General features: G+C 41.9%; 1 protein-coding gene across 4 annotated transcripts in view; it reads right to left on the reverse strand.

Annotated features, from left to right (window-relative positions):
• Positions 1 to 16,842, reverse strand: part of COP1 (COP1 E3 ubiquitin ligase) — a 102,553-nt gene that overhangs the window by 41,571 nt on the left and 44,140 nt on the right. For all 4 annotated transcript variants that reach the window (XM_028732342.2, XM_028732340.2, XM_028732341.2 and 1 more), the window contains 3 exons: positions 6,878 to 6,986; positions 4,702 to 4,783; positions 1,523 to 1,639 (listed from right to left, as the gene is read on the reverse strand). In XM_028732342.2, the coding sequence (XP_028588175.2) occupies positions 1,523 to 1,639; positions 4,702 to 4,783; positions 6,878 to 6,986 (308 nt within the window). The remainder of the gene's footprint in view (positions 1 to 1,522; positions 1,640 to 4,701; positions 4,784 to 6,877; positions 6,987 to 16,842) is intronic.

Raw genomic sequence — 16,842 nt, forward strand, 5'->3', positions numbered from 1 at the left:
CATGTGTGTGAGCGGTTTTGCGCTTCTGCGCGTAGTGCAATTTAGCGCTTTTGTGTGTGCGGCAATCCCGGAAGTAACCCATTCTGGTACTTCTGGGTTTGCCGTGGACGTTCCACAAAATGGACGCTAAATGGGGAGGACTCAAAACGAGGTATTACTGTACCTTCCTAGGGAGGTATGAGCAACAATGAGGGAGAGGATCAATCATCTCTTTATCCTTTTCCACAGCATCTATCTTGATTACAGGAGTGGCTCAGTGCATTATGCAGCCACCTCATGTCGCAATGGAAGCAGTATACAAGAGCCTGGCTTTCTGTTGCATCAGTGCTGAAGACTAAGGAGGCTAGAATGTCTTGCAAGTTTTTTTAATTCTAAGGGTCCACCCTTCAGGAATCTTAAAAGCATACCGTATGACGGGAAGAGGGAATCTCTAATCAGTTGACCAAATCAGGCTTGCCAGACATATTAATTTGGCCCAATAGCCTATGATTCCAAGCCAGGCCTATCTGCCCTCCACTGGAACTCATACAACATCAAATGTGAGAAAGGTGAAACTGCAGCTGCAGAGGAACCACCAGAAGACTTCTGCAAGTTAAAAGGTGCATTCAGCACTGTCATCAAATGCAACCCTCGCTGGAATTGGTTCCATGGGAGCCAATCCCTGCCAAAATCAGGACTCCTAGTCAGTGCTAAATTTAAGATTTGCACCACTCAGGAGGAGCCACTATTGGGATGGTTTGCTCCCAGCTCACCAGCCCTTGTGTTCCAATGCCATGTTTAGAGTCTAATTCTCCAGCAGATTTGCTGATTCAAACAGGAAGTGTCAGGAGGCTTTTCTTGAATTGCACCAGCTGTAAGCACCATTGCACTGCTGGCAAAAATGTCTATAGCATCTCCTACTCGTCATGCTACTACTTCTCTTTCCATCCTTTCCCAGCCATAAGGATTGGCATGCAAAACCAAAGAAGTGCTGCTTCCACAATGATCCTAAGCTGCTGCTCTCAGCTACTGGGAAGGGGTGGCATTAGTGATCTGTGTGAAGCTTCCACTTTCCAGTTCTTTGTCAAACCAACTGGAGAAAAGACCAAACTCACTGAACAAAATTGGATTTACTTCCAGTTAAGTCTGCATAGGATATTAGGCTTGTACACATGCTCCTGCACTATTCTGCTATGAGCTTTGACGGCTTCTTCCCACACAAACCCTATTGTTGTAGATTCCCAAACTCAGCTCCTTTTCAGGAGAAGGGAAATCTCAAAAGAATAAGGGTGAGGGGAAGTAGCTGCACCCAATGACACTCTGAAGAATGCTACAAAAATGCTGTTCTCTGACCAAAAGACAGGGCGGCAGGAGTATATAAAATCTGCTCTCTGGTCACCTGGGAGAGATCAGAGTTCTAAGTGCTGCATAATTGGAACCCTGATCACAGCTTGGCAATAAACAAACAGCCCAATTAGCAAGTGCAGTCTGGAAACACAAGTGATTCTGCCCTTTCACACGAAGTGGCAGTTCATACACCTACCTGCACAACCAAAGGCCAGATGGTATCTAGATGATGGGCTGAATTTCACACAACATACATTTGCCTTGGCCTCAATACTAGCTACCGAATTGTCCAGGTTGGTTGACCACAGCTTCACTGAAGAAAAAAAGAGAGAGAGAAACAAAATAGGCAGGTTAAGCTGCAGTCGGTTTCCTATAATGTTTATTTATCCCTTTGGTTATTTTACCACTAACCAGGAATCTAACAACAGAAATAAATGACACCTACTACTAATATTCTAAGGGATACACAGCAACTATTCTGAGACACCCATCCACACATAAACAGTCTAAGAGGTTCACAATTAGAAGGCAAGTCAAAACATCAAATCCCAGCATTGAGATGAAGTTGTGCCACATTTATCCCCAAATCAAGTTCTGCTATGATGCTCATAATTTTTTAATGTATTTATGATTGGCCATTTAACTCAAAGGTATGATCAATACACATTGTGTTTATTATCAAATGGAACCTGTTTTATACTGGGGGGGGGGGGGGGACAAGCTGGCAGGAGGATGGAGACACCCCCCACACACCAGAAGACATACAAAAGAAAGAAAAAAATATTGCTGCTGTTCTAAGTAAAGGTAAAGGTACCCCTGCCCGTACGGGCCAGTTGTGACCGACCCTAGGGTTGCACGCTCATCTCGCTCAAGAGGCCGGGAGCTGGCGCCATCCGAAGACACTTCCGGGTCACGTGGCCAGCGTGACGAAGCTGCAACTGGCGAGCCAGCACCAGCGCTGCACACGGAAATGCAGTTTACCTTCCCGCTATAAAGTGGTACCTATTTATCTACTTGCACTTAGGGGTGCTTTTGAACTGCTAGGTGGGCAGGAGCTGGGACTGAACAATGGGAGCTCACCCCGCTGTGGGGATTCAAACCGCCAACCTTACGATCAGCAAGTCCTAGGCACTGAGGTTTTACCCACAGCGCCACCCGCGTCCCTTTTTTGCTGTTGTTCTAAAGGCATGGGTAAAAAAAAGGTAAAGGACCCCTGACAGTTAAGTCCAGTCGCAAACGACTCTGGGGTTGTGGCGCTCATCTCGCTTTAATGGCCAAGGGAGCCAACGTTTGTCCGCAGACAGTTTTTCCGGGTCATGTGGCCAGCATGACTAAGCCGCTTCTGGTGAAACCAGAGCAGCGTACGGAAACTACGTTTACCTTCCCGCCGGAGCGGTACCTATTTATCTACTTGCACTTTGACGTGCTTTCAAACTGCTAGGTGGGCAGGAAAAGGCATGGGAGAGGATGGTAAAAGTATGAGGATATACATGCAGGAGAATGGCACTTGAGATCTGGGAAAAAGAAACACAAAAACAATCATCTGGACACACCAATACTTAGAATGGAAGAGGAGAGACCAGGTTTTTTGTTTTTGTTTTAAAGGAAAGAACACTCACAGGAAAGGCTCATGCAAAGAGATTTTCACAAACACGAAGGAAAAGACCCAACCAGACAGAGCCATAGGCATGGTAGGTCTGGATGGCAGGACAAATCTCCCCCCTTGAAGAGCCGGCAGAAGTCTTTGAAGACCCTGCCTACCAAGTCCAGTGGGAGGAATCATCTTTACAAGCAAATGTCTTCCAACCTAATCTGGCAAATGGAACCTGCTTTATACAGGGTGAGTCCTTTAGAAGAGGCCCTGTGCATACAGAGTACACATGTTCCATGGGGCCTCTTTTAAAACACTCACCCTGTATTTCGAGTGACAGAGGTTCCATCTTACAGTAAACACATTGTGGATTGAACACACTTGAGGCCTCTATTCTAAAATGATGGAAACCTTTCCCAGGTGTATAAATGCATTTTAGTGCCTAAGGATGCCTGGGGCTGCTAAATTCAGACTTCTATAAGCAAGAGCAATAGATCCTTTGTCATCCAGCCGGATTCTGGTGCACTCACACAAGGTGATCTGCCAGACAACACTGATCTAACATCTCTGTGTGAGGAAAAAACCTTGATAGGGAGAGATACATGCAATTATGGATAAGAAACAGAAAGTGTACCAGCTGATATGCCAATAGATTCAGAAATAAAATTACGTGAGCCTGGGCCTTAGGTTAGGTTTCAATGCTACCATTTCAAAACATTTATGTTATCTCCACGTGTGCATACAGAAGTAAATACAATGTGCAGGTTGATGACTCGTTGCATCATGCACCTGCTCTGGGAATTAGCAAACTGGTAATATGCTGCTCTAATTTGATGGCAGGGTATCATGGCCTAGTTAGCAAGTTACAGACGTGGGTGCCCATTTCATCCTTTACTTTGACCCTTACATGCCTTGGCTTAGACACCGAAAAAGCAAAAATTCCATGCACTTTTAAGCAAGCATCATCATCCATTGACAAACCCCTCATTTCAGCTGTAAAGGGAATACAGAATAGGCAGCGCTCCAAGTCAGCCCTGCAATGCAAATGTTTTTGAGGACTGCACCCTGCTTCCTCCACTCAGAATAATGACATTGCTAACCTGACGGTATATGTTTTGAGTCCACAAAGTGGGAGGTGACGGAGACAGGATGTTCGTGTTACTGTGTTCTGTGAAGTGGGACTATCGTCCTTTGTTCTTTCTCTTTGCTGTCTGATGCTAGAGAGAGAGGGAGCCATGTTGCAGTGTTCTGTGTGTGTTTATATGTAAATAAAGTAGATTAGCCAAAATGCTGAGTTGCTGAGGTCTGTTACGCAAGCTGCGCAGACTCTGCGGATCCCTAAGTTTGCCAATGTCTGTTGGCATCAGTCGCTGTGATGTTTGGGCTGAAGAAAGCTTTTGAAGCTCCCGAACAATCGACCAGGAGAACGTGCCAGTCGGGCATGTGTCTCTGCCACGGTCCTACTCGAGTGTAGGATGAGCTCTTGACACTTCCACTTGCCTAACCATAGTTAGAAGTCTGGGAATGCTACATCTGTACCAGGGCTAAGAGAACATTCTGTGATGAAACCTAAGCCATTCTTTCAGTCTTCAAGAGCCTTTCCCCCTAGCACCTTACCAATTATTCATAAGATCATCAAACTCTGCTAAGGAAAACTGACATTTTGAGCCTTCATTTCTGAAACTACATACGAACTTCCATATGAATTTAGCCTTGGCATGTTAATTGGGAATCATCATAATCAGGCAGGGTGGGAGAACCCAGAGAGAAAATCAGAGTCTTACCTTTTGCATCATCAGAGCCTGAAGCCAAAAGTTTAGGATCCATCAAATTGAAGTCCACACTCCAACATCTTTTCTCATGCTCCTGTTTTGAGAAAGAGGAACACAAATGTTATTAGGTATAAATGAAAATATGTTTTGGTTAAATTAATATGATGAAACTTTACTATACTTACTGAGACTCAGATGGAAAATTTGTTTCTACTCAAACCCAAACAGCAGCTCCCAAAGAGGGAAGCTAGAGAGCTATAAATATTCTGATATATTTTTAACTGCTGCTTATTTGCATCTTCAAAAATGAGAAGCTCAGATTATTCTCACTACGAAAGTATGTGCTTTGCCTTGTTACTGCTCTCTGGTGGGCTTTTGCCATTTTTTAAAAACAGAAAAATCAATAAATACTAAGTATCTATAGTTGCTTCTAAATGTATGTATTAACCTCCTTGCAGAACGTTCAAAGCAATATGCTGTTCTTTAGATACCAGTATTCTCAAGAGCTAGAAGAATGCCATTTAATTTCTGCTGAAAGATCCATTTCCACAACTCTATCTTCTCTGAATGTTGGGCACATATATTTAATTCTATCTAGGTAGAAACACACTCTGGGGAACTGAGTTTACAACTCAATACAGAACAATTTAAAATGGTTGGGGAGTATGCCCAAAGAATTGAAGAAAATAATCTAAGAAGTGCTCCATATCCTCTGCATATCATGCATTTCAATCGAAATCAAAAGAAAGTCCCCCTCTCGCCCCAAAAGGAGTCTGCAGTAGCCCACCAAGTTGGAATCTTACCCAAAAGCTCATCTACTCAAAAGTAAGCACTCCAGGCAGGCATTTCAAGCAGTTATATTATACGCCTACTCCAGAGATGCTCAGGAAATGAATGCAACCCTCTCTGTATGGCCCTTGGGACTCTCACAAGGCCACACCTCCTGCCCAGTACACACCCTGGAACGGTTATAATGCAACCTTGCTTGCCTGGATGGAGAGCCTGTGTAGAAACCGCTGACTTTAGTGTGGCTGCAATGTAGTCCTACTGGCCATAGGTTAAGAGTCACAGCTGTAACTCCAGCCATCCCCCCCCCCCCAACCCACCCTTTGCTGCCATGCAGACACCTGGATCGTGGCCCTCAGGTTGAAAAAGGTTCTGCACTCCTGATCTACTCCAAGCACACTCACCTGCCCCTAGCTGCATCTCCTGCTCCTACATTCATGTATTATTTGCAGGTTATCTACTAGCCATTTATTCACTGGAACACATGAACTAGCTTATCTGCAATTGCTTCAGAGAAGTCTTAATATATAGATGGAAATGTCCAACCCCCTCTCCCAAAAAAATAAATAAATAATCCCCATTTCTCTCCCCTATATTGGTAAATGACAGAAAGGTACTAACAGTCATTTGTTGAAAGCCCATGGTGGTCTTCCGGTAAATGTTTGAAATGACTGAATTATGAGGCTAGTTTTTGGCCCTTACCCCAGGGCCAGGAGAAATGTCACCCTCTATCCTCCATCATTAATAGCAGAATAGTAATTTACTAAAGGCATTTGATTTTCCACTGGGGGGGGGGGGGGAGGGATAGAGAGGAAAGAGACTCTGATTATTATTTTTTTGCCTGTAAGTATCTACTATTCTGACATTTATCATATGATATATAATGAAAACCACAAAACAAGCTATTGTATCAAATTTTCCTGAGATCAGATGTTAAGAGGCTCCCAGCACCATATAATTCTACACCTGCTTTTAGTTAACCCAGTCCAACAGCTCCCTGCACCTGCAGAAAGTCTAGTGCTCAGAGCTTCTGCATGCAGAAGAGTTTTCTCAGAGACTTAGAGGGGAAAGGCCCTTATATGCATATTTGTCATGCATTGTCAAAGTAACCTTCAAACATAGAAGATCAAGAGTTTTTAATCAGAATCACTATGGTCTTAGCCACTTCTAAGACAGGAAGGACTATAGAAAACAATGGAACTACACTGCCTTTTTCACTAACTTCACCTCTTGCTCATTATTTTTAGACCCACAAATTATTATTGACTTCGGCAGCATTTACAAATAAATGTTGACAAAGTTGAAATGAAAAAGAAATTGACTAGATCCTTCTTTAGCAAGAAACTTGCATTAGCTGACGGCAACTACTGTTTTTCGGAATCAAAACACAGAATTTCTTTACCTGGTAGACTTTTGAACGTTGCCCTGTGAACCCATCCCACAAGATGACGGTACCTTCATAGTCACTGCTGGCCAACAGGTTTTTGTGGTAACTACTCCAGCTGATACAGCTGTAAGAGAGAAATAATCCCTGCATAAGAAAGCATCTTCCTTTAAGCTACAACTGTGTGCATGACAAAATAAGTATTCCAATAGCTCAGGGTACTTTATTTATCAAAAACAACTGTTGCCTACTTAAGGCAATTTTCACTACTTATGTGCTGATCATTCTATATTCCAAATTCTTCTTTAGGCCAATTACAGTCTAAATTCAAGAAGACATAAAGCTATAACTAAACAGTGAGTTCCATTTAACTTTATTGTAATAAACAACAGAAACTGAAGCTGAAGCTTTTCTTTCCTTATCAAAAAACACAGAGATTACTTTTTAGTGTATTAAAAAACACAGAGATTACTTTTTAGTGCATTAAACGGAACTGCTGGAAAAACCCTGTTCACTCTCATAAATCTGTCTGAGGTAACAACGGAATGAAAGGCATGTAATCACCCCCAGGGTCTGCATGTGGAGTCAGTTTAGTTTGCAGCTCATTTTTAAAAAGGGACTGCTGTTCATAAAACTGTCCATGATCTGGCAAGGTCCAGCATCTCAGCAAGACACTGATCCTTGCTCCCTACCTATAAGCTTGTTCCTATTGCCAACTGCCAGACCCCACTAACCAGAGTCACCTGTTATTTATCCAAATGACAGGAAACTATATGTCATATGATCTTGTATTATCAGTATCTGAGATTTCAGAATAGAGACATTTAAAGAGTAGGGGAAATAAAATTGAATGTACAGGCAAGGTGTGGGTCAGAGTAATTTAAATACAATAAAACAAGGAAAAGCAAAGATGACATTTCAGTTCTTCATTGGGCAGCACAGTAAAATCAATGCAGCACTGCAATACCAAGTACAGCAAGTAATAAAGATCTTTATAACTATAATGAAGATCTTCCATAATCCTTCCGTTTTACTCTTTCCAATAAAATTGTTTAATAAAGTGTAGGCATAGAGTGTCTTTTGAACTTTTAAATCACAAAATACAGGACAGGGTCTTTCCTACAAGTCTTTTTTCTTCTATCGCAGGTGCCATTCCTCAATGGGCCACCCCCTCTCTGTGGGATGAGAGGACAGACATGTAGCAGAAATCTAGAGGCTGAAGCCAAGTCTCTTTCCTTCACATACTGAGTAGTTTCCAAATAGTATGCACTGCTATCAAGATATATTTCATTTCCTAACAGCAAAATTGTAACTGTATTAAAGCAATGTGTTTCAATCACCAGTGGACACAGGGGATCAATAACCCAAACTATTTTGAGGGGGAAACTATACTGATTAGCACCTCCCAAGTTTTCCCCAAGCAGGTGTGTGCCTGAAAGCTTCAATGATTCATTATTCCAGCAGAATAGACTAGGGTGGTATCGTCAGATGAAGTTCTTCGTTCTCTCCTTCTTACACGTTTCCTCTCAATATTGAATTTTACAGTAGCAGTCACCACCTAGGGTGGGATGATTAAAATAAGGCTCTTGATCACCCTACAGGAAGCAGCAACGGATCACAAAGAACAGCTTGAAAAACGCTACAGCCAAAAGCAAGCTTTGCTGAACCAGTGGTTCAATATTATAAAATACCCATCAAATGTAAGATAGCCATGTAGGCCTCAGTAATGCATCCATTGGTCCACTCAGAACTGGAAGACATGAAAACAATCTCTCTTCTTTACCCCCATCCCCATTCACCTTCTCCTAAGGGATGGGACAAGAAGAAGGTGGGATGAGTTCCCAAGACCTACAGAAACATCAACTGAATTTTGGGAGAACAAAAAATGAGTAGCATTGACTTTTGAAATAATGCACAGATCTAATCTGATAGTGGGCTTAGAAGCCAGAAACTCCGAGCCATGTTAACAACCATCAGAGACCACTTCAGGTACAGAGAGGATGGAGAGAGGGAGATCATTGCTGGTAAAGGTCCTGAGCACTACACATTTTGGTTCCCATAGTGACTGATGCACCATTGGAGGATAAACCAAGCAGATTGCCCTTAATAACCTAACAATGTGCAGATACAATTATATCTTGCTTGTCAATTAAAGGGGGAGGGAGAATCCATCTTGTGCGTACAAGAGCCAATACAGTAGCCTAGTTATCTTTATGTTTAAGAGATTGATTTCAGGTCTCTGTCATTTTTCAAAAGTGCTGGAATAGGCTGAATTTAGCCTTAAATAGATTAATATTTTCAGGTGCACACTAGACAGGCAAACTTAAGCCATTCTGTTTGCAGGACCTCTGCACACAGCTCTCAAAGTGTCGATTATTTTGAGAGTTAGCCTAATGATTCATGTACTATGAGTGCAGTATAGAAAATTTGTTGTGGGAGGGACCATAGCTCAGCAGGAAGCCATATGTTTTGTATGCTGAAGTTCTCATATTCAATTTACAGTATCTCCAGTTAAAACAATCTCAGGCACAATCAATCAGAGCAGATAGCCTTAAGCTATATGAGCTACTGGATCAATGTGGCTGCAAAAAAAGCTAATGTGATTTTAAGCTACACTTAAGTTTCCAAATATTCAGCACGAGTCAGCCCTCATCTGGAGTACTGTGTCCACCAATGTTGTACAACGTTGAAAAACAACAAGAAAAGACTTGTGAATGAGGCAGTGCTTTATGTCTTCAAGGCAGAGTTGTGAAGAAAGGGATTTACTTTCGTGGTTCAATGTTTGCTCCTAGTTCCTTCTCGAATTTGGGACAATTTCTCCCTCTCACACCACTCTTATGACAGAGCCCAGAATGTGCCAGGGGGAGTCCTGACTTTTCAAGAGAAGCTTTGTGGATAGCACAGGAGAGAGCAACCCAGGGTTTTGTTTTGTGCCCTCCCAAATTTCATATCCTGACTTCTGGCTATAGTAACTGTCTCTCTTTAGATAACGGTCAGGTGTTTGAAACAAAATTGAGAATTATAGCTTTAAATTCATTATAATGCTTTTCCTAAACCAAGCCAAGATATTAACTATGTTTGTTGCCTTGCTGTATACAAATGTATAGGCCTCCTGAGACCTAGTTCATCTAACAGTTTTCCAATACATGTTGCAAGTGAAAGTGTATGGAACTATAAAACAGTATAATGTGGTTCACTAGCAGCGATAAATGAAACTCTTTAAGATTAGGGCTCCACCAAGATGAACCCAGATATTTTTATAGCAGTGTACAGAGTGTTCCTTCCATGAAAGAAGGAGCAAGTTTTAAAGAATATAATGGGTAAGGAAGCGTGCCAAAGGGCAATACACAGAATTGCTAAGCACTAACTTTCAGTTGATTTCTGTGGTCATTATACTTAGCTATTCAGGAGAACAAAGCAGACTGGTGTTTGTTTTCTTACCAATAGCATGTGAGCAATAATACAGTGGTACCTTGGGTTAAGTACTTAATTCGCTCCGGAGGTCTGTTCTTAACCTGAAACTGTTCTTAACCTGAAGCACCACTTTAGCTAATGGGGCCTCCTGCTGCCGCCACGCCACCGGAGCACGGTTTCTGTTCTTATCCTGAAGCAAAGTTCTTAACCTGAAGCACTATTTCTGGCTTAGTGGAGTGTGTAACCTGAAGCATATGTAACCTGAAGCGTATGTAACCTGAGGTACCACTGTAACTAGCTTTCTGCTGTGGCAAGTGTAGTCCAGAACTATACTTTGCCAATATTGATTTTGTTTGCCGCCAGACCCAGTTATTGCTTTCATCACTGTATCACCAAGAATTAGAGTAGACTAGCATGGAAGAGTACAGGAGCATGCCAACTCAGCCATGGCGTCTGTGAAGCCCTTCACTGGCATCTCCACCAAAGCCCAAGACTCTGACCTTGCATTTTAAAGAAAAGTACATCTCTAGATCCCTCCAGAAAGAAAGTTATGCAGCACAATGTACAGATGCCCTTCTGAGCAATTTCTGTGAAATGAGTCAGACTTGATGCTCCTGCCTGTTAAGTGTTTTTAGCCAATGAGTGAACTGATAAATGAGTTGTTTGGACAACTGGCAAAAGGAATCCCTGGGGGCTTAAGCAGCTTCTGTTTTCTCCTCCCATTTAGTAGTTTAGGGTTGACACTGGGTGGAGGATTTTTTATGCGTTTAATAGCTATGCAGCAGTTAGAAATTCAACAGCCTACAGCTTTTCTACTACGGAAATATAATTATGGGAAAATGGGAAAATGCTCAACTGATAATTACCTGAAGAACGGATTTATATTGGAATAAAAAATCATTGGGTTTGGTTGTGGCTCAACCTGGTAGTCAACAACAGGAGAAGAAATGCTCCGGCAGCCCAAAGATCCAGCATGTGTTTATGGACAGTGTGGAGCCATACAGAGATGTCTGACCAGCTGAAGAGGAAAAAGAGCCAGCTGCCTATCACCATGTTCCTCCACAGGACACCAGCACCAGCAAGTGCTTCTGACCCACGGCCAAGCACTTTGGAGTACCGGTCTATCCCCCTTGTTGCTGTTTCCACATCACCCTCCAGCAATGAGGAAGACAGAGCCACCACTGCTGCCGGACTGTCAAAGAAAACTAACAAATAGAAGGCTGGAGAGCCCTTGGGAGATATGCATAGAGGGACAGATTTGCCCATTTCTCTAAGCTATTGATTGTATAATGCTTAGTCTTCATTGTACAGCTCGATGATTAAGCCCCTTTGTGGGAAGAAACACTGATTGTACCAAAACAGTGTCTGGGTGTTGACTCGCGAGATAAAGTTGCTTCTATCAAATACATGAGATTGTAAAGAAAAATACTACATCTGTGATTTATTAGTTTGCTTGTTTATACTCCTTATTGCGGAGCAGTTGCCCTTGGTGATATCTTTTTGTCTGACTTTGCAAACTGGCCTTTTAAAAGCTTTTTCAAGAGTTTCCAGAGGTTTAGAGGGTGTCTGCAGGCTTTTCCAATGGTGTTTCAGATATATGCGATTTCACTGACACATGCAGACTGCCCTGTCCTGTGAGGTTCCATTGATGTGTAGTTGCTTTTTGTGCATGATGGCCTACTGATGAAGTAGAAGGGCCCCATGGAGTAGTTGAGCATGATGCTTGGCCAATGAGGTTATTTGAGATGCCAACATGGATAGTCCTAGGTTCCATTACATCAGCTTGATGTTCACCCTCTTGCAGGAGAAAAGTAGCTTGGCTGCTGCTTTCATCTTTATGATGTGCTCTGGAGAGAGGGAGATCAGCCTCTGGTATGTGAAGACACTGAAGTAAACCAGTTGACACATTGGAACAAGTTGACTCTTCTCTCAGTAGATTACAAAGCCATGAGCTTCCAGGGCTGCTATCATGCTGGTCAGATGTTGCAGTGCTTCTTCCCATGTTGGAGATTGGGTGAAGAGATTGTCCAGGTGTGGGTAGATGTGGATGCTCTGGAGATGGAGGTGGGCACCAGGCCAACCATGGAGAGGAGGCCAGACCAAGCAAGAGGGCTTTATTTTGAAAATGGCGGTGTCAGACTGCTTCTCTTACAACTGTCTGCCAGTATTCCTTTACACTTTTATTATTTAAGACCTAGAATGTTTGCAAATATATCATGACACTTCAGCATTCTAGAGAACAGGTAAAGGAAATGGAAGAACTTTAACACAAGCAAGCAATGCAAGGGTTCCCAAACCTTTTTACTCCACAGACCATGTGGAAATTCTAATTCTAATACAATAAAATATGAATAAGTAATAATACATTTAAAAATCAATATATTTAATAGACACACACCAAGGACCACCTAATAAAAACTTGTAAACCACATTTTGGAAGTCCCATAACAGCCACAGTGGTTGCTGGGACGAGTGGGGTTCATGGCATATATAATTGCCAATGTCAATCAGAAAATACTATATTTTTTCTAGCAAAGCATTTCAATGTGTACTGTTAATTAAACATGTTAAGTGATTTAGTGAGTATGAAGTATCTGAACATATATTTAGCTTCTTGCCTGTCTCCAACCACAATAGGAAAGGCAAGAATACTTGTAGACCCAATTACATTTATGTAAATAAATTATAACAGACAATTTGGACCATCAAGGTTCAGATGGGTTTTTTTTAATTTTTAGAAGTGGTTCTCTTACTTAATATCTGAAGGTACAGAGAAGTTTTAAATAACTAAAAAGTCCCCAGAACTTTGGCAAAGGCAAGAAGAAACTGCTGGATGAGCTATGAAGCAAGCAATTGTTAATGGGGAGGTCATAGCTTGGTTCTCTAGGAACAGACTTCCAGTTGTAATCTTGATGTCACTGACAGTACATAATACAGGCAAAACAGACCAATGGTCTGACTTCAGAAAGGCAGCTTCATATATTCAAATAGTGATAGCAGTTCCTATGAAAATAGATCAGCAGGAAAAGAAGGGGGGGGGAAATGGCAAAATAGTTCTCTCCCCCCAGACTGTATCATGAGGAACAGCACTCCAGCAAGACAGAGCAGCTGGAGAGATCAGAGCAGGTGAGGTGGGGGGGGGCAGGGCACAAATATGAGAAATGTCAGGCCCTTGAGAACAGTGTGTTGGCATCCTTTCACGCAGTTTCATTGTTGAGACACAGACTGCTCAGGTGAAATTAGAAAACATCCAAATGAATATTGTACTTTGTAATCACTAAGTGGTCCGTTAACATCTATTCAAGTCTCTTCACACACCATAAACCTTTAATACTGTTTTTAATTCAAATCAAATTATCACAAGACTGAAACAGTCTCCTTCCTGTTCACTGATCTTTGTCAACTTTCAGCTAACTAAAAGTGTTTGTAACATGCAGAAACAAAAAACCAGAAGCCACATTTCCCCAAAGAGCATACTGAACAGCTTGCATTAAATCAACACTACGAGCCAAAAGATACAAGCTACTTTTGTGTTAAAAGTACCATTTAGCTTAGAAAACATGCTCTGTTCTATTCTAGTGCTAATAAATAGGACCAATTTAATTCTTTAGCAGGTGCACTACATTTGCCTAATCACCACTTGTCACATTTTAATATCATGTAAACAGAATCTAAAAATAAATGAGATTACAAATTTAAATAAATAAATAAATAAATAAATAATTTTTACTCCAGTTTAAACTAATAAGGTCCTAATTTGACTCCAAGGCTGTTTCCCCCAAAGCCATGCCCACTTGCCCCACCTGACCTAACACTTCCTTTTACCAGTTATGGCTGGTATGTCAACCATGTCTATTCTGGGACAGTCTGGCCCCAGTGATTCATGTACTGGTAACCTCAAGACTAGATTACAATGTGCTCTATGTGGGGCTACCCTTGGGGTTGGTCTGGAGGCTCCAGTTGGTGCAAAATGCTGCTGTTGATGGGGACAGACTATCACCAGCACATAACTCCACTGCTCAAAAGCTTCCACTGGCAGCCCATACACAGTTGGGCCAGGTTCAAGGTTCTTGTGATTAATGATTCAGGTCCAGGATATCTCAAGGATTGCCTAATCCTTTCTATATCTGCTCAAACACTGGGCTCTTCAGTGAGTCAATGTTAGTGGTACCCCATGGGCGGAATGCACAGCTTGCATCAACCATGAGCCTTGCATTCAGTATTGCAGGCCCAACTGTATGGAACTCCCTCCCTGTTGACAGGCCCCCTCAGTTAAACTTCTGGCACCAGCTTTGTGTTTCAGCAAGCATCTAAGTTTTAAATTATTTTTACCCTTTTCTGCTTAAAGATGATTGTAGTTTAAGTGCATGTAAACCATTTAAATAAAATAAATAAAAGGTACTTTCAAGGTATGCAGGCTGTTTCGCTTGAGAAGGGGAGGGTACAAAACTTTGTTTAGCTTACACTCTTTGCCGAGCAGAAGGATGCAAGCACTAGGGCGGGTAAAGCTGTCTTACCATTCATTTCAATTGCTTTGACTTACCTTGGAACTATCAGAAGGTTGTAAAAAGTTTGGTATCAGCATAGCATTACCCAGGGTCTAGGGCAGAGGTGAGCAACCTGTAGTCCCTAACACAGGCATAGGCAAACTCGGCCCTCCAGATGTTTTGGGACTACAACTCCCATCATCCCTAGCTAACAGGACCAGTGGTGAGGGATGATGGAAATTGTAGTCTCAAAAACATCTGGAGGGCTGAGTTTGCGATGCCTGCCCTAACACCTGGTTGCCCCATTGTTCCATCTCATCAGAATTCCTTCCTTCCCTCTTGTTTATGTCCTCCTGATTTTCCTTAGCTTTTAAATGTGTTTTCCCCTACAGTGGTACCTCGGGTTACGAACTTAATTCGTTCCGGAGGTCCGTTCTTAACCCGAAACCGTTCTTAACCTGAGGCGCGCTTTCACTAATGGGGCCTCCCACTGCAGCCGCCATGTGATTTCTGTTCTCATCCTGGGGCAAAGTTCGCAACCTGAGGTAACTACTTCTGGGTTACCAGAGTTTGTAGCCTGAAAAATTTGTAACCCGAGGTACCACAAGTTAAATATTTCTATTTAACTTGAGAACAATTGGAAAAGTTATTATTTTATCTGATAAAAATTATCAATCAGAATTTTTTTTTGTACGACACCCCCTTACCCACAGTCTGAGAATAATTTAGTAGGCTTCTGCCATATATAGCCTATTAAAATCAGAAAAGGGATCTTACATTGAAGTTGCTTATATATACACATACACACCTTACTTCCCACCTCCCAAAAAATACAGTTACCAGACTAAGCAGCATCATGGAACAAGTACGGAAAGGGGCCATACCTAACAATCAATAAATTGAATTTAGCAACAGTGGAATCAAAAGCTTGTTTTCTTAGAAGGGTCTTCAATCCTGGAACACAAATAAAGAGGAAGATAACCTAAACTCTTGAGGGAGGGACTTCTACAGATATGGCACAACCATGGAGAATCCTTTGATGCATTGCTACCAATCATGTCTCAGAAGGCAGCAAAACACACAAGAGGAGACAGCAGCTATCTTACAAGGTGGACAAATTCATGCAAGAGGAAACAGTCTGTTAAGGAGCTTGGTCTGAAGCTGTTCAGAGCTTTAAAAGGTAATAACCCGCACCCTGAATTGCATTAGGAAATGGGCTGACAGCCAAGGCAGCCAACATAATAAAGGGATTGTGTAATCCCTGCATTTTGCCTTAGTAAAGATTTTAGCAGTAACTGGACCCTAAATAGTTTGAGGGGTTTAAGTAAGTTATAATGGAGGGGGGTCTCTGTATGCTTGAGAGTAACCCTATCAAACCCAATGGGCTTCCTTTTGAGTAGCCATGTTGAAAATTGAAGTCGGACAGTCTCCATTCCTAATCTTTGGTTCCACCTATCCTGGATCTGATTCCACCTACGGCCAGCATGCAACCCTCTTGGCCTAAAACTAATTAGTCACTTCTCACCACTGTGCTGTGCACTTCCCCCAGTTGTTAGCTAACCATGCATGGTTTCTGATCTGCAAATAATTGCTCAAGGACTTGGAAAATCAAGCACTGTGCAGGAATCTCAATTATGGATTGGTTTGTCAAAAGTAAATGTTATGGTAGATGGACCAAATTTGTACAGGTAAGAGACTGGCATACGTTTACAAAGGTATAAAATGCAGTTTCTCAAAAAGCAGGAAAATGTGCATTATGATGCACAAAAATAGAGACAGGTACAGCTTCCCAATGAAGAACACAGTAAAATAATACTCTGATTATCCTACAAGGATGGCAAATAAGCAGGTCTCAAATCAGGTGCACCATTTCCAAATTCGATAAGGGGCCAAGTTTTTCAACAGGGTTTTAAACAACCTCTCTTCATTTATTCAAGATTGCCTGCAATGCTTTTAATAAATATTTATTGTGGGAGTTATATTCTTCATAATAAAACTGTAGTAATGTTACCAACATGGAAATGAGTGCCCATTTTTGGAAGTAAAGGAATCCATGCTTTTCACTTAGTTACCTAGGACACA

Source organism: Podarcis muralis, chromosome 5 (genome assembly GCF_964188315.1).
Source record: "Podarcis muralis chromosome 5, rPodMur119.hap1.1, whole genome shotgun sequence".
Taxonomy (NCBI): Eukaryota; Metazoa; Chordata; class Lepidosauria; order Squamata; family Lacertidae; genus Podarcis; species Podarcis muralis.